This window comes from Macaca nemestrina, chromosome 18 (assembly GCF_043159975.1).
Source record: "Macaca nemestrina isolate mMacNem1 chromosome 18, mMacNem.hap1, whole genome shotgun sequence".
Taxonomy (NCBI): Eukaryota; Metazoa; Chordata; class Mammalia; order Primates; family Cercopithecidae; genus Macaca; species Macaca nemestrina.
In genome coordinates, this window is record NC_092142.1 from 28,353,292 (window position 1) to 28,375,002 (window position 21,711).

At 48.8% G+C, this 21,711-nt stretch overlaps 1 protein-coding gene across 1 annotated transcript in view; it reads left to right on the forward strand.

Annotated features, from left to right (window-relative positions):
- The window catches only part of LOC105483005 (integrin subunit alpha L), a 53,503-nt gene that overhangs the window by 12,806 nt on the left and 18,986 nt on the right, over positions 1-21,711 (forward strand). The window contains exons 10-18 of the mRNA XM_071084403.1: positions 3,751-3,824; positions 3,923-4,055; positions 9,172-9,323; positions 9,667-9,804; positions 11,055-11,252; positions 11,394-11,524; positions 14,493-14,653; positions 14,759-14,910; positions 21,127-21,216. Coding sequence (XP_070940504.1) covers positions 3,751-3,824; positions 3,923-4,055; positions 9,172-9,323; positions 9,667-9,804; positions 11,055-11,252; positions 11,394-11,524; positions 14,493-14,653; positions 14,759-14,910; positions 21,127-21,216 — 1,229 coding nt within the window. The remainder of the gene's footprint in view (positions 1-3,750; positions 3,825-3,922; positions 4,056-9,171; positions 9,324-9,666; positions 9,805-11,054; positions 11,253-11,393; positions 11,525-14,492; positions 14,654-14,758; positions 14,911-21,126; positions 21,217-21,711) is intronic.

The window sequence follows — 21,711 nt, forward strand, 5'->3', positions numbered from 1 at the left end:
TCTCCTGGAGCTCAGGTTGATCCAGGACTGACCTATGTCTTGCTGGTGTGATCTGAGCCCTGCAGAGTGAATATAATTCCTCCCCCTTCTTGCTCAATGTCTTGCTGTCACTTATCTGAGGCTCCACATTACTTCAGAAGGGCAGACGGGCAGGGGCCAGTGTGAAGAACCCACAAGTCTTCTTTCCTGGCCTAGAATAAGAAAAGATTTGTATTGTGGTCACCAGATGGAGGACTGGTTATGGAGGGCATTTCCCCAGGAAGCTTACTTGGCTGAAAGATATGTGATTCCTACAGGAAAGTCTCCTTTGCTAGGACACAGCCTTGGTGTTCAGTTCAGTTAAAGAAGCATGGGCTGGCCGGGCGCGGTGGCTCACGCCTGTAATCCCAGCACTTTGGGAGGCCTACGCGGCTGGATCACGAGGTCAGGAGATCGAGACCATCCTGGCTAACACAGTGAAACCCCGTCTCTACTAAAAATACAAAAAATTAGCCGGGCGTGGCGGCGGGCGCCTGTAGTCCCAGTTACTCGGGAGGCTGAGGCAGGGGAATGGTGTGAACCTGGGAGGTGGAGCTTGCAGTAAGCCGAGATTATGCCACTGCACTCTAGCCTGGGTGACAGAGCGAGACTCCGTCTCAGAAAAAAAAAAAAAAAAAAAAAAAAGAAGCAATGGGCTGAGAGCGGGGGCTCATGCCTGTCATCCCAACACTCTGGGAGGCCTAGGTGGGCGGATCACTTGAGGTCAGGAGTTTGAGACCAGCCTGACCAACATGGTGAAACCCAGTCTCTATTAAAAATACAAAAATTAGTTGGGTGTGGCGGCGGGTGCCTGTAATCCCAGCTACTTGGGAGGCTAAGGCAGGAGAATCACTTGAACCCAGGAGGCAGAGGTCACAGTGAGCTGAGATTGTGACACCGCACTCCAGCCTGGGTGACGAAAGCAAAATTCTGTCTCAAAAAAAAAAAAAAAAAAAGAGCAATGGTCCAGTCTGGGCAGCATAGCAAGACCCCATGTCTAAATAAATAATAAAAATGAAAAGTGAATTTTTAAAAAATGTTTTTTTAAAAAATTCACTCTCTGGCCGGGCACGGTGGCTTACGCATGTAATCCCAGCACTTTGGGAGGCCAAAGTGGGCGGATCAAGCGGTCAGGAGATCAGGATCATCCTGGCTAACACAGTGAAATCCCAAACCCCGTCTCTACTAAAAAAATTAGCCAGGCGTGGTGGTGTGTGCTTGTAGTCCCAGCTACTCGGGAGGCTGAGGCAGGATAATCGCTTGAACCTGGAGGTGGAGGTTACAGCCACTGTACTCCAGCCTGAGTGACAGAGACTCTGTCTAAAAAAAAAAAAAAAAAAAAAAAAAATTCACTCTCAACTGGCTTTTAAGCTCAGATATGAAAGATGAGATTCAAACAGCAACATGAGGAAGGTGGAATGAGGGCAGAGAGAAGCACAGGTGCAAGACCAGGGGCAGGGAAAGGGCTCAGCATGCCAGGAAAATGGAAAAAGTTCAGTGTGACCGGAGCGCAGTGAGGAAGGGAGAGAGAAGGTTGGCAAGGAGGTAAGTGTCTTCCAGACCCTCAGAAAGAGTTTCGATTTCAGTGTGAAGATTGATGAGAAATCATGAGGAGTTTTTTGTTGCTGTTGTTTTGAGACAAGGACTCACTCTGTTGCCCAGACTGGAGTGCAGTGGTGCGATCACAGCTCACTGCAGCCTCAAACTCCTGGGCTCAAGCAGTCCTCCCACGTCGACCTCCTGAGTAGCTGGGACTACAGATACACACCACCACACCTGGCTAATTTTTAAATTTTTTTGTAGAGACAAGAGTTTCTACTATATTGCCCAAGCAGGTCTTGAACTTCTGGGCTCAAGCAATCCTCCTGCCTCAGCCTCACATAGTGCTGGGATTACAGGCATGAGCCACTGTGCCTGGCTGAGGCAGAGTTTCTACTATATTTCCCAGGCTGGTCTTTAACTCCTGAGCTCAAGCAATTCTTCTGCCTCAGCCTCACAAAGCGTTGGGATTACAGGCATAAGCCACTGCGCCCAGTCCATGAAGAATTCTTTTTTTTTTTTTTTTTTCTGAGACAGAGTCTTGCTCTGTCACCCAGGCTGGAGTGCGGTGGCGTGATCTTGGCTCACTGCAACCTCAGCCTCCTGGGTTCAAGCAATTCTCCTGCCTCAGCCTCCCGAGTAGCTGGGAGTACAGGTGCCTGCCACCACACCCAGATAATTTTTTTGTATTTTTAGTAGAAATAGGGTTTCACCATATTGGCCAGGCTGGTCTCGAACTCCTGACCTCAGGTAATCCACCCGCCTCAGCCTCCCAAAGTGCTAGGATTACAGGTGTGAGCCACTGTGCCTGACCTTTTTTATTTTTTGAGACAGAGTTTCACTCTGTCGGCCAGGCTGGAGAGCAGTGGCGTGATCTTGGCTCACTGCAACCTCCAGTTGTTTTTGAGCCTCCCAAGCTCAAGCAATTCTCCTACCTCAGCCTCCCAAGTAGCTGGGATTACAGGCGTGTCCCACCATGCCTGGCTAATTTTTGTATTTTCAGTAGAGACAGGGTTTCACCATGCTGGCCAGGCTGGTCTCGAACTCCTGACCTCAGGTAATCTGCCCGCCTTGGTCTCCCAAAGAGCTGGGATTACAGGTCTAAGCCACCACGCCCAGCCAGTGAAGCATTCTTAAGGAGAAGCTATATAAGCCAGGCACAGTGGTGCATGCCAGTAGTCCCAGCTACTTGGGATGCTGAGACAGGAGTATCTCTTGAGCCTAGGAGTTTGAGACTGCAGTGAGCTATGATGACACCACTGCACTCCAGCCTGGGCAACACAGCGAGTCCCTGTCTCAAAAAACAGAAAGAAGGTGTATTTCAAAGGCAGGAATATCATGATTTGGTGACGTGTTGGAGACGAGATGGGGGAAAGAGAAGACTGCAGGTGGATTTGGTTTCTTAGCATGGTTCATTAGGTGAGTGGGAGTGCCATTCATTGACGTGAGAAGCCTGAGTTAGAGCAGAAACCAAGAGCTGAGTCTTGGACACACGGAGATGAGTAATTGGATATTCAAATCTGGAGGCTGGGCACGGTGGTTCACACCTGTCATTGTCCCAACACATTGGGTGGCCGAGGCGGGTGGATCACCTGAGGTCAGGAGTTCAAGATCAGCCTGGCCAACATGGTGAAACCCCATCTCTACTAAAAATCCAAAAATTAGCTGGGCATGGTGGTGCACCTGTAATTCCAGCTACTTTGGGAGGCTCATGCAGGAGAATCGCTTGAACCCAGGAGGCAGAAGCTTTAGTGAGCTGAGATTGCGCTGCTGCACTACAGCCTTGGCCACGGAGAGAGATGCCATCTCAAAAAAAAAAAAAAAAAAAATTAGCCAGGCGTGATGGTGTGTGCCTGTAGTCCCAGCTATCCAGGAGGCTAAGCCGGGAGGATTGCTTGAGCTTGGGAGGTTGAGGCTGCAGTAGGCTGTGATTGCGCCACTGCACTCCAACCTGGGCAACAGAGCAAGACCTTGTCTCAAAAACAAAAAACAAACAAATCTGGGACTCCCAGGGTATTACATGAGAAAGTCAACTCAGCATTAAGTCACTCCCTGGGTCTGCCTGACCCTCACATGCATGCCTTCTACCTTAACCCAGAGGTAAATACCTCACTTCTTCCCTGTCCTGCCATTAATTTTTTTCACTGCATTTACGCCTGTTGGGTCTCACCTGTTCTCTGCTTTGTTCCCCAGGCACAAGCAAACAGGACCTGACTTCCTTCAACATGGAGCTGTCCTCCAGCGGCATCAGTGCTGACCTCAGCAGGGTGCGTGCTGGTCTGGAGCAATGAGCTGCAGGGAGTGCAGCTGACTCCGGGGGGTGGATCGGTGGGTAGCTGACCCGCTCATCTCCTTCCCTGGGCAGGGCCATGCAGTCGTGGGGGCCGTAGGAGCCAAGGACTGGGCTGGGGGCCTTCTCTACCTGAAGGCAGACATGCAAGATGACACATTTATTGGGAACGAACCGTTGACACCAGAAGTAAGAGCGGGCTATTTGGGTGAGTACTTCTCTTTTCTGCTGGGTTCTTCTGGTTGTAGGGTCAGACGGTCGCTCAGCCTGGCTTCCAAAACAATAATGAAAGCAGTTAAGCAACCAGCATGAACAAAGTCAGAGTTTAAATATGGCTATAACATTCATAATTTATTGTCTGTATTTTCTTTTTTTTTGTTTTTGTTTTTTTTTTTGTTTTTTGAGACGGAGTCTCACTCTGTCGCCCAGGCTGGAGTGCAGTGGCGCGATCTCGGCTCACTGCAAGCTCCGCCTCCTGGGTTTACGCCATTCTCCTGCCTCAGCCTCCTGAGTAGCTGGGACTACAGGCGCCCGCCACCGCGCCCGGCTAATTTTTTGTATTTTTAGTAGAGACATGGTTTCACCGTGGTCTCGATCTCCTGACCTTGTGATCCGCCCGCCTCGGCCTCCCAAAGTGCTGGGATTACAGGCGTGAGCCACCGCGCCCGGCCTGTATTTTCTGATGCTTTAACATCTTGGGGCTGTGCTCATCCTGAAGAGACTATGCCTCCCAGGGTTGGCGAATTCCTAGAGATAGTAAATAACTTGCCTGTGAATATACCTTGTAGCTGCTCATGGTGGCTCACGCCTTTAATCCCAGCACTTTGGGAGACTGAAGCATGTGGATCACCTGAGGTCAGGAGTTCAAGACCAGCCTGGCCAACATGGTGAAACCCTGTCTCTACTAAAAATACAAAAGTTAGCCAGGCGTGGTGGTGCATGCCTGTAGTCCCAGCTATTCTGGAGGCTGAGGCAGGAGAATTATTAGAACCCGAGAGGTGGAGGTTGCAGCAAGCGGAGATCACGCCACTGCACACCAGCCTGGGCAAAAGAGCAAGACTGTGTCTCAAAAAACAGGGTCGGGCACAGCGGTTCACACCAGTAATCCCAGCACTTTGGGAGTGAGGTGGGTGAATCACCTGAGGTCAGGAGTTTGAGACCAGTCTGGTCAACATGGCGAAACCCCATCTCTATTAAAAATACAAAAATTAGTCGGGCATGATGGCGGGTGTCTTTAATTCCAGCTACTCAGGGGGCTGAGGCAAGAGTATCTCTTGAACCCAGGAGGCAGAGGTTGCAGTGACTGAGGATCACGCCACTGCACTCCAGCCTAGATGACAGAGCAAGACTCCGTCTCAAAAAAAAAAAAAAAAAAAAGGCCGGGCGCGGTGGCTCAAGCCTGTAATCCCAGCACTTTGGGAGGCTGAGACGGGCGGATCACGAGGTCAGGGGATCGAGACCATCCTGGCTAACACGGTGAAACCCCGTCTCTACTAAAAAATACAAAAAACTAGCCAGGCAAGGTGGCGGGCGCCTGTAGTCCCAGCTACTCGGGAGGCTGAGAAAGGAGAATGGCATAAACCCGGGAGGCGGAGCTTGCAGTGAGCTGAGATCCGGCCACTGCACTCCAGCCTGGGCGACAGAGCGAGACTCCGTCTCAAAAAAAAAAAAAAAAAAAGGCCTTTTATATGCAAACCAACAATTCCAAGCCCATATCCCCAGCCACCTCCTTTGTCTAATCCATACACACCAAACCAATAGTTCCTCTGCCCTAAATCAGCTCAGGGCCAGGCATCAGTCAACCAGAGGCCACCACTATAGCCCAGAGTCAGCCATTATTCAAACTGTGCAATCCTAAACTTGCTTGAACTTGCCAACCTAACTTACCACCCTTCCTTGTGGAAACCACAAGAAGAGCTCTGGGCCATGCTCTTCCCTGGCTCCTCCTGCCTCTCCACTAATCTGGTGTTTCTCTGTCTGGCCCTGCGTGGCATCCAGTGCCTCCTGCCTCTTGGAACTGTGACTAGTAAACTTCTTTCAATGACAGTGACTCTCTATACCACCAGTCACACCTATATATTAAATCCCAGGCACATTTTTAAACAACCTGCCTTATTAGTAAGAGGACTGGCTACTCCTTTTTGAGGCTTCCTCCTCTTAAATTGTCCAAGATTACCTGAGGTCAAGAGTTCGAGACCAACCTGGCCAACATGGTGAAGCCCTGTCTCTACTAAAAATACAAAAAAATTAGCTGGACATGGTGACGCGCACCTCTAGTCCCAGCTACTTGGGAGGCTGAGGCAGGAGAATCACCTGAACCTGGGAGGCGAAAGTTACAGTGAGCCGAGATTACACTACTGCACTCCAGCCTGGGCGACAGAGACAGACTTTGTCTCAAAAAAAAAAAAAAAAAAAAAAAAAAAAATTAGTTGGGCATGGTTGTGCATGCCTGTGGTCCCAGCTACTTGGGAGGCTGAGATGGGAGGATCACTTGAGCCTGGGAGGTTAAGGCTGTGGTGAAGAAAAAAAAAAGAAAAAATAACTCTAAAATTTAATCTCTAGCTGGGCATGGTGGCTCACACTGTAATCCCAGCACTTTGGGAAGCTGAGGTTGGCAGATCATTTGAGGTCAGGAGTTCGAGACCAACCTGGCCAACATGGTGAAAGTCCGTCTCTAGTAAAAATGCAAAACATTAGCGAGGCATGGTGGCGTGCACCTGTAATCCCAGCTACTCGGGAAGCTGAGGCAGGAGAATAGCTTGAACGCAGGAGGCAGAGGTTGCAGTGAGCTGAGATTGTACCACTGCAGTCCAGCCTGGGTGACAGAGCAAAACTCTGTTTCAAACAAAAAAAAAAAAGAAAAAATGTTTAATCTCTAGTTAGACACCCACCCCACTATCCACACACGTAAATATATACATATATGTGGATAGATAAATAAACAGAATCCTGAGTGTCTACTATGCTACTATCCTTCAGATCTCAGTTTAGCTATCACTAGCATAGCACTAAGCATTTTATATATGCATCTTATTTAACTCTCAAAACACACCCCATGAGATTGGTACTGTTCCTTTTTTCTTCTTTAGACATAGGGTCTCGCTCTGTCACCCAGGCTGGAGTGCAGTGGCGCCATCTTGGCTCACTGCTGCCTTGACCTCCTGACTTTGAGAAAGCCTCCTGCCTCAGCCTCCCAAAGTGCTGAGGTTACAGCCATGAGCCACAATGTCCAGCCTCTTCCCTTTTTGTAGATGAGAAAACTGAGGCAGTGCAGAGGCATGAAGCAATGTACTTAAGACTACACAGCTAGGAAACAGTAGCACTAGGATTTAAACCTTGTCTCACTGAGTTCAAGGATCTGAAGTTCTTAACCCTTGTGCTTCCAGACTCCATACGACAATAGGGAAGTGGTTCCATCTCTTCACTCTTCCTTCCATGTGCTGTAGAGCCCTGGCCAGCTCTGTTTTCTTCACTCACTTTCAACTTCTCTGCACAGAGACCATCAGATGGGGTCAGTGACTCATCCCAGAGGATTCCTGCTGGCGGCTCCTGTCTCTAGCCCAAGCCTGGGTCCAATTTCCTGCAGTGTTTCCTAGAACATTCAATAGTGATTGTCCTGGTATCTTAGAGGAAAGAACCTTGTTACCGGAAGTTGAAGATGAAGACAGCCTGACACTGACATGATATCTTTTTTTTTTTTTCCGAGACTGAGTCTCTGTTGCCTAGGCTGGAGTGAAGTGGTGCAATCTCAGCTCACTGCAACCTTCGCCTCCCGGGTTCAAGTGATTCTCTTGCCTCAGCCTCCCATATAGCCAGGACTACAGGTGCGTGCCACCATGCCCAGTCAATTTTTTGTATTTTTAGTAGAGACGGGGTTTCACCATGTTGACCAGGCTGGTCTCGAACTCCTGACCTCAGGTGATCCACCCACCTCAGCCTCCCAAAGTGCTGGAACTACAGGCGTGTGCCACCACGCCTGGCCAGCATGATATCTGTAAGCATGAAAATTTTTCAAATTTCCTGCTTTATTTTATTTTGTTAGAGACAGGGTCTCACTCTGTCACCCAGGCTAGAGTGTAATGGCACCATCGTAGTTCACTGCAGCCTTGAACTCCTGGGTTCAAGCAATCCTTTTGCCTCTCAGCCTCTCTAGTACCTGGGATCACAGGTGTGCACCACCACACCTGGCTAGTTTTTGTAATTTTTTGTAGAGACGGGGTCTCACTATGTTGCCCAGACTGGTCTCAAACTTCTGGCCTCAAGTGATCCTCCTACCTCGGCTTCCCAAAATGTTAGGATTACAGGCGGGAGCCACTGCACCTGGACGACATGCTTTATTTTTAATATCCATGCCAACTTTGCATTCTTCTAATATATCCCATTTTATTTTATTTTATTTTATTTATTTTGAGACAGAGTCTCACTATGTCGCCCAGGCTGGAGTGCAGTGGCGCGATCTTGGCTCACTGCAAGCTCCGCCTCCCAGGTTCACGTCATTCTCCTGCCTTAGCTTCCCAAGTAGCTGAGACTACAGGCGCCTGCCACCATGCCCAGCTAATTTTTCATATTTTTAGTAGAGATGTGGTTTTACTGTGTTAGCCAGGATGCTCTCTCAATCTCCTGTCGTGATCCGCCCGCCTCAGCCTCCCAAAGTGCTGGGATTACAGGTGTGAGCAACTGCACCCAGCCTCCCGTTTTATTTTATTATTTAAGAAAAAAGAGGCCAGGCATGGTGGCTTACACCTGTAACCCCAGCACTTTGGGAGGCTGAGGTAGGTGGATCACCTGAGGCCAGGAGTTCGAGACCACCCTGGCCAACATGTCAAAACCCTGTTTCTACTAAAAATACAAAAAAGTATCTGGGTGTGGTGGCTGGGCACCTGTAATCCCAGCTACTTGGGAGGTTGAGGCAGAAAATTGCTTGAACCCGGGAGGCGGAGGTTGCAGTGAGCCGAGAACACGCCATTGCATTCCAGCCTGGGCAAGAAAGCGAGACTCTGTCTCTAAAAAAGAAGAAAGAATGGAGTTTTCCTTACGAATCCTCAGGTAAACTGAGGCTCAGAAGAGGCTCCACACTCCACTTGTGGTGCATAGCTGCTTTTCCCTGGGTGTGCATGTCACCCACAGTTGAAGAAATGCCATCCCCAAGATGGCAGGATTTGGTCGGCTGGGAGCACATGGCTGCTTTTCTCAGGAGAAGGTCTTCAGCTGTTTTGATGCATCTCTGCTACTAACCCAATTCCCTGGGGCCCCTGCCCCTCTCCTGCTGGGTGTTCTTCCAGCATCCTCTGTTCCTAACTCCACGCCCCGCACACTTTCCTCAGGTTACACCGTGACCTGGCTGCCCTCCGGGGAAAAGACTTCGTTGTTGGCCTCAGGAGCCCCTCGATACCAGCACGTGGGCCAAGTGCTGCTGTTCCAAGAGCCACAGGGCGGAGGACGCTGGAGCCAGATCCAGACAATCCATGGGACCCAGGTGCGTACAGTCCAAGGGCATCTGCAGACCAGGGACTGGAGGGACACATGTCACACTCCCTTCTGTCCTTTGAACGCTCATCCACTTACGTGCTTACCCTGTGCTAAACACCATCACATTTGTCCCTCATAACACGCGGAAGTAAGCCCTGTCATCTCCCTCTCTAGTTTAAGAGACAACCTCAAAGAGCCCACCTTGTCTTAATGCACGTAGACTAGGGGTGGATCCAGGATTGGAACCTGCATTTGAGGGAGTGGCATAAGATGAACTCGGTACAGGTATCTCCCTGCCAGCCTCTGCTGTTCCCACAGGCGTCTCCCCAAACACCTGCCTCTCCCCACAGATTGGCTCTTATTTCGGTGGCGAGCTGTGCGGCGTCGACGTGGACCAAGACGGGGAGACAGAGCTGCTGCTGATTGGCGCCCCACTGTTCTACGGGGAGCAGAGAGGAGGCCGGGTGTTTATCTACCAGAGAAAACAGGTGGGGCCAGGACCTGGGGCTGAGAGGGAGGAGGCGGAGCAGCAGAGATTCGCAGCTCCCAGTTATTCTGAAGGCTTTCTCTGTCTGGTCATGTGGTGATCAAACTTTTAGAATGACAGAGAGGCAATAGCGAATCCTCACTGGGGAAAGACTGTGTGCAGGGTCCAGTGCCAATATTTCTTTTTCCTTTTGAGACAGAGTCTCGCTCTTGTGGCCCAGGCTGGAGTGCAGTGGTGCAATCAGTGCTCACCACAACCTCTGCCTCCTGGGTTCAAGGGTTTCTCCTGCCTCAGCCTCCCGAGTAGCTGGGATTACAGGTGTGTGTCTCCATGCTCAGCTAATTTTTGTATTTTTAGTAGAGACGGGGTTTTGCCATGTTGGTCAGGCTAGTCTTGAACTCCTGACTTCAGGTGATCCACCCGCCTCAGCCTCCCAAAGTGCTGGGATTACAGGTGCCCGCCACCACACCCAGCTAATTTTTGTATTTTTAGTAGAGACAGCATTTTGACAAGTTGGCCAGGCTGGTCTCTAATCCTGACCTCGGTGATCCACCCGCCTCGGCCTTCCAAACTGCTGGGATTATAGGCGTGAACAGCTGCACCTGGCAGGCGGCGCCAAACTTTTTATAGACACGACCTCACTTTCCTCATAACTACCTGCTGAGATACTACAAGCTTTATTTTTTAAATGGAAATCCCTGGGGTGCAGTGGCTCATGCATGTAATCCCAGCACTTTGAGAGGCTGAGGCAAGACGATTGCTTGAAGCCAGGAGTTCAAGACCAGCCTGGGCAACATGATAATATCCTGTTTCTACAAAAATAAAAATAAATAAATTAAAAATTTAAAGTTAGCCAGATGTGGTGGTACATGCCTGTAGTCCCAGCTATTTGGGAGGCTAAGGTGGGAGGATTGCTTGAGCTCAGGAGTTCGAGGCTGCAGTGAGCTGTGATTACGCCACTGTATTCCAGCCAATGCAACAGAGCAAGACTCCATCTCAAAAAAAATTATCCAAAAAATGTATATATATAAAGGGAAACCCCAAGGCTCAGCAGGGGGATGTCTGAAACCACAAGGTCACAGTAAGAGGACAGTAAGAGGCTGGGCTGGTGCTTGAACCCTGGTTAGTCTGACAGCTCCATTCCAATTCTTGGAGGGACCCCGTCTTACCATTTTTAGCGTTCTTCACTCAGTTGCTCTGTGACAGCTTGCTGAGTGACTTGGGTGTGACCTGTCTCTTGCTACTTCCTAGTTGGGGTTTGAAGAGGTCTCAGAGCTGCAGGGGGACCCTGGCTACCCACTCGGGCGTTTTGGAGAAGCCATCACTGCTCTGACAGACATCAACGGCGATGGGCTGGTGGACGTGGCTGTGGGGGCCCCTCTGGAGGAGCAGGGAGCTGTGTACATCTTCAATGGGAGGCATGGGGGGCTTAGCCCCCAGTCAAGTCAGGTGAGGTATCCTGCCTGCCAATCACACTCCATTCTCGGGTGCCCTAAGCCCCCAAGCCCAGACCCCACTCCCCAGCCCGACCCTTCCCTCCCTCCAACCTACCTCTCCTCAACTTAGTGATAATTCCTTTCTTGCTCTCAGCGGATAGAAGGGACCCAGGTGCTCTCAGGAGTTCGGTGGTTTGGACGCTCCATCCATGGGGTGAAGGACCTTGAAGGGGACGGCTTGGCAGACGTGGCTGTGGGGGCTGAGAGCCAGATGATCGTGCTGAGGTGAGATGGGGCTCCCGGGTCATACCTGATGACCCCAGCTCTTATCCTATGTTTTGTTTATATTTTATTTATTTATTTATGTTGGGTTTTTTTAGAGACAGGGTCTCTCTTTGTTGCTCAGGCTGGAGTGCAGTGGCGTGATCACAACTCACTGCAGCCTCAAACTGTTGGGCTTAAGTGATCCTCCCACCTCAGCCTCCCAGGTAGCTGGGACTACAAATGCTCGCCACCACAGCTGGCTAATTTTTTTTTTTTTTTTTTTTTCGTAGCAATGGGGACTTGCTACATTGCCCTAGCTGGTCTCAAACTCCTGGTCTCAAACTATGCTTTCTCCTCAGCCTCCCAGAGTGCTGGGGTTACAGGCAGGAGCCACTATGCATGGCCTAATTTTTATTTTTTTAATATATGGTCTTCCAGGCCAGGCACAGTGGCTCACACTTGTAATCCCAGAACTTTGGGAGGCCAGGGCAGGTGGATTACTTGGGGTCAGGAGTTCAAGACCAGCCTGATCAACATGGTGAAACCCTGTCTTTACTAAAAATACAAAATTTGCCAGGCGTGGTGGCAGGCACCTATACTCCAGCTATTCGGGAGGCTGAGGCAGGAAAATTGCTTGAACCCGGGAGGCAGAGGTTGCAGTGAGCCGAGATCGCGCCATTGCACTCCAGCCTGGGTGACAGAGTGAGATTCCATCTCAAAATAAAAAAGAAAAGAAAAGAAAGGCCGGGCACGGTGGCTCAAGCCTGTAATCTCAGCACTTTGGGAGGCCGAGATGGGCGGATCACAAGGTCAGGAGATCGAGACTATCCTGGCTAATACGGTGAAACCCCGTCTCTACTAAAAAATACAAAAAAACTAGCCGGGCGAGGTGGCGGGCGCCTGTAGTCCCAGCTACTCAGGAGGCTGAGGCAGAAGAATGGCGGAAACCCGGGAGGCGGAGCTTGCAGTGAGCTGAGATCCGGCCACTGCACTCCAGCCTGGGCGACAGAGCGAGACTCCGTCTCAAAAAAAAAAAAAAAAAAGAAAAGAAAAAAAGATACAGTCTTGTTACTTTGCCCAGGCTGGTCTCAAACTCCTGGGTTCATGGGATCCTCCTGCCTCAACCTCCCAAGTAGCTGGGATTACAGGCATGAGCACCGCACCTGGCCACATCCTCTGTGCAGTTACTATGTGCCAGGCCCTATGCAGATGTTTCATGGGCATGAGCTCGTTGGGTCTTCACCCAGCACTGTTAAATAGGTTTGCTTTTTATAGAGTCTTCATGTTTTACTCCAGGTTGAACAGCTGCCATCAGTGATGGAACTGGGATGTGCACCCAGGCCTACCTGACACTAAAACTCAAAAAGAAGCAATATCATGGGATTGGGAAAAGCATAGCTTTAGAACATGGTGATCTGGATTCAAGTTAAAGCTCTGCCGTTTGCTTCTGGGATGCTGTTACCCCAGTCACTTAGCTTTTTTTTTTTTTTTCTTTTTCTTTTGAGACAGAGTCTTGCTCTTATCACCCAGGCTGGAGTGCAGTGGTGGGAATTTGGCTCACTGCAACCTCCACCTCCTGGATTCAAGTGATTCTCCTGCCTCAGCCTCCCAAGTAGCTGGGATTACAGGCGTGCACCACCATGCCCTGCTAATTTTTTTGTATTTTTAGTAGAGACGGGGTTTCACCATGTTGGCCAGGCTGGTTTTGAACTCCTGACCTCAAGTGATCCGCCCGTCTTGGCCTCCCAAAGTGCTAGGATTACAGAGTGAGCCACCGTGCCCAGCCTTTTTTTTTTTTTTTAGCCAGGTACGGTGGTGCGTGACTGTAGGCTCAGCTACTTGGGATGCTGAGGCAGGAGGATGACTTGAGCCTGGGAGGTCGAGGTTGCAGTGAGCTGTGATCATGCCACTGCACTCCAGCCTGAGCGACAGAGTGAGATTCTATCACAAAAAAAAAAATAATAATAAATAGGCAGGGTGTGATGACTCATGCCTGTAATCTCAACAGTTTTGGAGGCTGAGGCGGACGGATCATTTGAGGTCAGGAGTTCAAGACCAGCCTGGCCAACCTGTTAAAACCCCATCTCTACTAAAAATACAAAAATTAGCTGGGCGTGGTGGTGCGCGCCTGTAATCCCAGCTATTCTGGAGGCTGAGGCGGGAGAATTGCTTGAGCTCAGGAGGCGGATCTCAAAAAAAAAGGAGCCAGGTGCTGGGGCTCACTCCTGTAATCCCAGCTATGCAGGAGTCTGAGACAGGAGGATCACTGGAGGCCAGGAGTGTGAGGATGCAGTGAGCTATGACTGCACCACTGCACTCCAGCCTGGGCAACAAAGCGAGGCTCTAACAACAACAAAAGCTGCAACTTTATTATGAAGCATAATAAAATTCATGCAAGCATCATTGAAGGCTTAAACATAAGCAAGAAAGTAACTCATGATTTCTCTTCCTAAGAGCTTACTCTTCTTCATAGAAAATGGGTCAGAGGTGCTAGAATGAACTGGACACCCTAATTAGTTATCATCATTATTGGCCAGGCATGGTGGCTCACACCTATAATCCTAGCACTTTGGGAGCCCAAGATGGGAGGATTGCTTGAGCTCAGGAGTTCAAGATGAGCCTGGACAACACAGGAAGATCCCTTCTCTACAAAAATTTATTTAAAGTTAGCCAGGTGTGGTGGCACGTGCCTGTGGTCCCAGATCCTTGGGAGGCTGAGGTGGGAGGATCACTAGAGCCTGGGAGGCCAAGGCTGTAGTGAGCTGTGATCATGCCACTGCACTCCAGCCTGGGCAACAGAGTGAGACCCTGTCTCAAAATAAATAAATAAAAAGTGTTATTATTATTTTCCTTAAGAGGAGGCAGTGACATGTTGAGGTCTGCTTTAGGGAAGGAGAGTTATCTGGGCTCTGCTGGCGGGAGCCCCACATCTGAGGGGGGACGTGCAGTTGGGTTGGTGGGAGAGAATTGGTTGCTTTCTGCCCTGCAGCTCCCGGCCCGTGGTGGATGTGGTCACCCTGATGTCCTTCTCTCCAGCCGAGATCCCAGTGCATGAAGTGGAGTGCTCCTATTCAACAAGTAACAAGATGAAAGAAGGTGTTAATATCACAATCTGTTTCCAGATCAAGTCTCTCATCCCCCAGTTCCAAGGTCAGAGCTCTCCTCCTGCTCCCCAGGGTAGCTGCTGCCCCAAATCCAGGCTTATGGCCCTGGGATCCCCCACCATTCAACTCTTGCCTTTTCCGCCCTGCCCAGGCCACCTGGTTGCCAATCTCACTTACACTCTGCAGCTGGATGGCCACCGGACCAGAAGACGGGGCTTGTTCCCAGGAGGGAGACATGAACTCAGAAGGAACACAGCTGTCACCACCACCATGTCCTGCACTGACTTCTCATTTCATTTCCCGGTAAGGGAGCCAGCGCCAGTGCTCTGGGATGAGCTACCTGCAGGGGCAGGCTCAGCTCCGTCACTGTCCAGTGGGTGACACGTCACTTTCATCCCTCTGTGCTGTCACTTCCTCTTCTGCGCAATGGTAGTAATAACACCTTTAGCATATTTTCTTCTAGTGTTTTTTAAAAATTATATATATGGCCAGGTGCGGTGGCTCACACCTGTAATCCCAGCACTTTGGGAGGCCAAGACAGGCGGATCACGAGGTCAGGAGGTCGAGACCAGCCTGGCTAACATGGTGAAACCCCGTCCCTACTAAAAATACAAAAAATTAGCCTGGCGAGGTGGCGGGCGCCTATAGTCCCAGCTATTCGGGAGGCTGAGGCAGGAGAATGGCATGAACCCGGGAGGCAGAGGTTGCAGTGAGCCGAGATCATGCCATTGCACTCCAGCCTGGACGACACAGCGAGACTCCATCTCAAAAAATATATATATATAAAAAATATATTTTATATAAATTTTAAATATATATTTTAATTTTAAATATATATTAAACTTTAAATTGTATATAAAATTATATAAAAATGTATATATTTTACATAAATTTTAAATAAATATATATTTTTATATATAAAATTATACATATATTTTTTTTGAGATGGAGTCTCGCTCTTGTTGCCCAGGCTGAAGTGCAGTGGCGCGATCTTGGCTCACTGCAACCTCCGCCGCCTGGGTTCTAGTGATTCTCCTGCCTCAGCCTCCTGAGTAGCTGGGATTACAGGCATGCACCACCATGCCCGACAATTTTTGTATTTTTAGTACAGAAGGGGTTTCACCAAGTTTGTCAGGCTGGTCTCGAACTCCCGACCTTAGGTGATCTGCCTGCCTTGGCCTCCCAAAGTGCTGGGATTACAGGTGTGAGCCACCACACCCGGCTACATATATTTTTTTGACACAGAGTCTTGCTCTGTCGCCCAGGCTGTAGTGCAGTGGCACGGTCTCACTCACTACAGCATGATCTCTGCTCACAGCAACCTCTGCCTCCTGGGTTCAAGCAATTCTCCTACCTCAGTCTCCCGAGTATCTGGGATTACAGGCACCTGCCACTACGCCCAGCTAATTTTTGTATTTTTAGTAGAGACAGGGTTTTACCATGTTAGTCAGGCTGGTCTCGAGCTCCTGACCTCAGGTGATCCACCTGCATTGGCTCCCAAAGTGCTGGGATTACAGGCATGAGCCATCACGCCTGGCCTATTTTATATTATTTATATATTTATTTGAGACAGAGTCTTGCTCTGTCACCCAGGCTGGAGTGCAATGGCATGAACTTGGCTCACTACAGCCTCCACCTCCTAGGTTCAAGCGATTCTCCTGCCTCAGCCTCCCGAATAGCTGGGATTACAGGTATGTGCCACCATGCCCAGCTAATTTTTGTATATTTAGTAGAGTTGGGGTTTCACTATGTTGGTCAGGTTGGTCTCGAGCTCCTGACCTCAGGTGATCCTCCTACCTCAGCCTCCCAAAGTGCTGGGATTACAGGCATGAGCCACTGCACCTGGCCACATTTTATGTTTTTAGAGATGGGGGTCTTACTGTGTTGCCCAGACTGGACTCTAACTTCTGGCCTCAAGAGGTTCTCCTGCCTCAGCTTCCTGAATAGTGGGGACTACAGGTGCACACCACTGTGCCTGGCTCCTTCTAGTTTTTTAATTTTTTAAATTTTGTATTAAAATTCTTTTTTTAAAGACAGGACCTCACTTTATCATCCAGGCTGGAGTGGAGTGATGCAATCATGGCTCACTGCAGCCTCCAACTTCTGGGTTCAAATGATCCTCCCACCTCAGCCTCTCGAGTAGACAGGACTACAGGCATGCACCACCATATCTGGATAATTTTTTTAAATGTTTTTGTAGGCTGAGCACGGTGGCTCAGCACTTTGGGAGGCTGAGGTGGGCGGATCACCTGAGGTCAGGAGTTCGAGACCAGCCTGGCCAACATGGTGAAACCCCGTCTCTACTAAAAATACAAAATTAGCCTCACGTGGTGGCACATGCCTGTAAGCCCAGCTACTTGGGAAGCTGAGGCAGGAGAATTGCTTGAACCCAGGAGGCAGAGGTTGCAGTGAGCCAAGATCGCGTTATTTCACTCCAGCCTGGGCAACAAGAGTGAAACTCCATCTCAAAAAAAAAAAAAAAAAAAAAGTTTTTGTAGAGACAGGATCTTGCTGTATTGCCCAGGCTGGTCTAAAACCCCTGGTGTTGGCCGGGCGCGGTGGCTCAAGCCTGTAATCCCAGCACTTTGGGAGGCCGAGGCGGGCGGATCACAAGGTCAGGAGATCGAGACCACAGTGAAACCCCGTCTCTACTAAAAATACAAAAAATTAGCCGGGCACGGCGGCGGGCGCCTGTAGTCCCAGCTACTCAGGAGGCTGAGGCAGGAGAATGGCGGGAACCCGGGAGGCGGAGCTTACAGTGAGCCGAGATCGCGCCACTGCACTCCAGCCTGGGCAACAGCGTGAGACTCCGTCTCAAAAAAAAATAAATAAATAAAAAATAATAATAAAACCCCTGGTGTCAAGTAATCCTCTTACCTTGGCCTCCAAAAGTGCTGGGATTACAGGCTCGAGCCACCGTGCCCAGCAGCTTCTACTTTTTAATATATTTATGGGCATTTTTAACACGATTACAATGGCAATGTAGTTACTATTTTTCCCTACTCTTTTCATACATTATATATTAATGCTGCTACACAGCTTTCATAATTTTAAATTATGAAATATTAAAATATTTGGGCCGGGCACGGTGGCTCACATCTGTAATCCCAGCACTTTGGGAGGCTGAGGTGGGTGGATCATGAGGTCAGAAGATTGAGACCATCCTGGTTAACATGGTGAAACCCCATCTCTACTGAAAATAACAAAAAAAAAAAAAAAAAAATTAGCCGGGTGTGGTGGCGGGCTCGTGTAGTCCCAGCTACTTGGGAGGCTGAGGCAGGAGAATGGCGTGAACCCGAAAAAATTTGGCTGGGCACGGTGGCTCATACCTGTAATCCCAGCACTTTGGGAGGCCAAGGCAGGCGGATTATATGAGATTGGCAGTTCAAGACCAGCCTGGCCAACATGGAGAAACCCCATCTCTACTAAAAAAAGTACAAAATTAGCCGGGAGTGGTGGCCCATGCCTGTAATCCCAGCTACTTGGGAGACTGAGGCAGGAAAATCACCTGAACCCAGGAGGTGGAGGTTGCAGTGAGCTGAGATCATGCCATTGCACTCCAGCCTGGGCAACAAGAGTGAAACTCCATCTCAAAAAAAAAAAAAAAGAAATATTAAAATATTTAATTTTTACAGAATATTCAATCATCATGGTATGTCATTATTTGCCGGGTACATATCATGCATCCCAGAAAAAAGTTGGGGTATTTTTTTAAAGTTTTTAAATTAAGTCTCATGTATGGTACATGGAGGAAAAAAAAAAAGTTTTTAAAAAAGTTTAAACAGGCCAGGCATGGTGGCTCATGCCAGCACTTTGAGAGGCTGAAGTAGGTGGATCACTTGAGCTTAGGAGTTCAACACCAGCCTAGGCAACATAGCGAGACCCCTTCTCTACAAAAAATACAAAAAAATTAGCCAGGCTTGGTGGAAGACACCTGTGGTCCCAGCTATCTTGGAGGCTGAAGCAGGAGGATTGCTTGAACCCAGGAGGTGGAGGTTGCAGTGAGCTGTGATTGTGCCACTGCACTCCAGCCTGGGCAACAGAATGAGACTCTGTCTCCAAAAAAATAAAGTTTAAACAACTGTTGAAATACCCAGATTTAGTTGCTTATAAGCAATCCTGTATAAAAATGGGATTGATATGGCCGGGCACGGTGGCTCACACCTCTAATCCTAGCACTTTGGGAGGCCAAGGCAGGTGGATCACGAGGTCAGGAGATTGAGACCATCCTGGCTTACACGGTGAAACCCCATCTCTACTAAAAATACAAAAAAATTAGCCGGGCGTGGTGACGGGCGCCTGTAGTCCCAGTTACTTGAGAGGCTGAGACAGGAGAATGGCTTGAACCCGGGAGGCGGAGCTTGCAGTGAGCCAAGATTGCGCCATTGCACTCCAGCCTGGGTGACAAAGCAAGACTCCATCTCAAAAAAAAAAAGAGATTGATATAAAATTGTTTTGTTCTCTTAAATATTTCATAAAAGGCCAGACGTGGTGGCTCATGCCTATAATCCCAGCACTTTGGGAGGCTGAGGTGGGCGGATTACTTGAAGTCAGGAGTTCGAGACCAGCCTGGTCAACATGGTGAAACCCCATCTCTACTAAAAATACAAAAAATTAACCAGGTATGGGTGGCAGATGCCTGTAATCCCAGCTACTCAGGAGGCTGAGGCAGGAGAATTATTTGAACCCGGGAGGCAGAGGTTGCAGTGAGCCAAGATCGTGCCATCGCATTCCAGCCTGGGCAACGATAGTGAAATTCCGTCTCAAAAAACAAAACAAAACAAAACAAAATCATATAAGACAGTATAGGATTGGGACATAAGAATTTGAAAATTTGAAGTTTGTTTTAAACTTTTTTTTTTGAGATGGAGTCTTACTCTTTTGCCCAGGCTGGAGTGCATTGGTATGATCTGGGTTCACTGCAACCTCTGCTTCCTGGATTCAAGTAATTCTCCTACCTCATCCTACCGAGTAGCTGGGACTACAGGTGTGCACCACCACACCCGGCTAATTATGGTATTTTTAATAAAGACGGGGTTTCACCATGTTGGCCAGGCTGGTCTCAAACTCCTGACCTCAGGTGATCCACCCACCTCAGCCTCCCAAAGTGCTGGGATTACAGGTGTGAGCCACCACACCTGGCCTGTTTTAAACTTTTTATTATGGGGAATGTGAATCATACAAAACTAGAAAAAAATAGTTTAATGAATCCCCAGGTCCTCATCACCCAGTTTCAACAATTACCGACTCACCCTCTATTTCATTCAAACCTCTACTCAGTGCCCCTCTGCCTCCTCCCATTCCACCTCTTATAAGATTTAGACATTTTTAATCCCAGCACTTTGGGAGGCCAAGGTGAGTGGATCACGAGGTCAGGAGATCGAGACTATCCTGGCTAACAGGTGAAACCCCGTCTCTACTAATAAAATACAAAAAAATTAGCCGGGCACGGTGGCGGGTGCCTGTAGTCCCAGCTACTCTGGAGGCTGAGGCAGGATAATGGCGTGAACCTGAGAGGTGGAGCTTGCAGTGAGCCGACGTTGTGCCACTGCACTCCAGCCTGGGTGACGGAGTGAGACTCCGTCTCAAAAAAAAAAAAAAAAAAAAAAAAAAGATTTAGACATTTTAAACATAAATTTGCCAGAAAAGAAAGCAGTGTGACATGGTGGAAAGATCCTGGACTTTGTATTTGGACAGATTTGGGTTCAAATCTTGACTCTGTCACTCCAAGTTCTTAGGACAATTGTGCCACCTTTTTAGTTTTCATTTTCTTCTTTTTCTTTTCTAGAGTGGGGTGAAAGGAGGGAAGATGAAAGAGAAAGAGAAAGAAAGGAGGGGAGGAAGGAAGGACAAGGGAGGAAGGAAGGAAGGAAGGGAGGGAGAGAGGGAGAGAGGGAGGGAGGAAGGAATGGGGGAGGGAGGGAGGGAAAAGAAGAAAGAAAAAAGAAAAGAAAGAAAGAAGAAGGGAAGGAAGGAAAAGAGAAAAAAGAAAAGGAAGGAAGGGAGAGCTCATTTTCCTTATTTTAAATGTTGGGGTAATAATACCTACCTCTTAGGGTTAGTAGAACCTTCAGGTGAAAAACTATTTGAGTACCTACAGAATGCCAGTGTCAGGCATTGGTAATAACAAGTGACTAAGACCCAGCCCTGTTCTCAAGGAACAAAATTCTAGAACTAGGATATTCTAGTTATTCTGAAATTTTCTTATGCAAACTTTGATAATGGCTGCCTAGGTCAAAATTCAGGGGCTTCAGTTATGACGCAGTGGGAAAAAGTGCTGGGATTGATTAGTGATGTCTGCTGGGGAACTGGGGCTCAGGGATGATAACTTTGCTGAGAACCCCCTGGGTGTGCTATACACACCTGCTATGTAGTCAATGGATTTTCACTACTGGTAGAGTCTTAGACAGTGAAATACCAGAATTTCATCACTTGTAAAATGCTGACAAAGTATACATCTCATCAGAAGCGTGGTAAAGGTTAGATTCATGACATAGGCTGTATTCTTATCACCCTCAGGTATGTGTTCAAGACCTCATCTCCCCCATCAATGTTTCCCTGAATTTCTCTCTTTGGGAGGAGGAAGGGACACCGAGGGACCAAAGGGCGGTAAGAAGAGATGGCTAGGGACGGTGGGGAGTTTATCAGAGAAATCCATTTGGCAAGAAGAGCCACCCATGGCCAGGCGGCTCACTCCTTTAATCCCAGCACTTTGAGAGGCTGAAATGGGTGGACTTGAGGTCAGGGGTTCGAGACCAGCCTGGCCAACATGGTGAAACTCCGTCTCTACTAAAAATACAAAGATTAGTCAGGTGTGATGGTGCACTTGAGGCCAGGAGTTTGAGACCAGCCTGGGCAACATAGTGGGACTCCCTTTCTACAAAACATAAAAAATTAATTGGTATGATGGTGCGCCCCTATAGTCCCAGCTACTTGGGAGGCTAAGCAGGGAGGATCACTTGAGCCCAGAGTGAGGCTGCAGTGAGCCATTGAGCTGTGACTGCACCACTGCACTCCAGCCTGGGCAACAACGTGAGACTGTGTCTCTAAATAAGAAAAAAACAAAAAAACAAAAAAAGAGCCAGCCAGATTTGGTGGCTCACA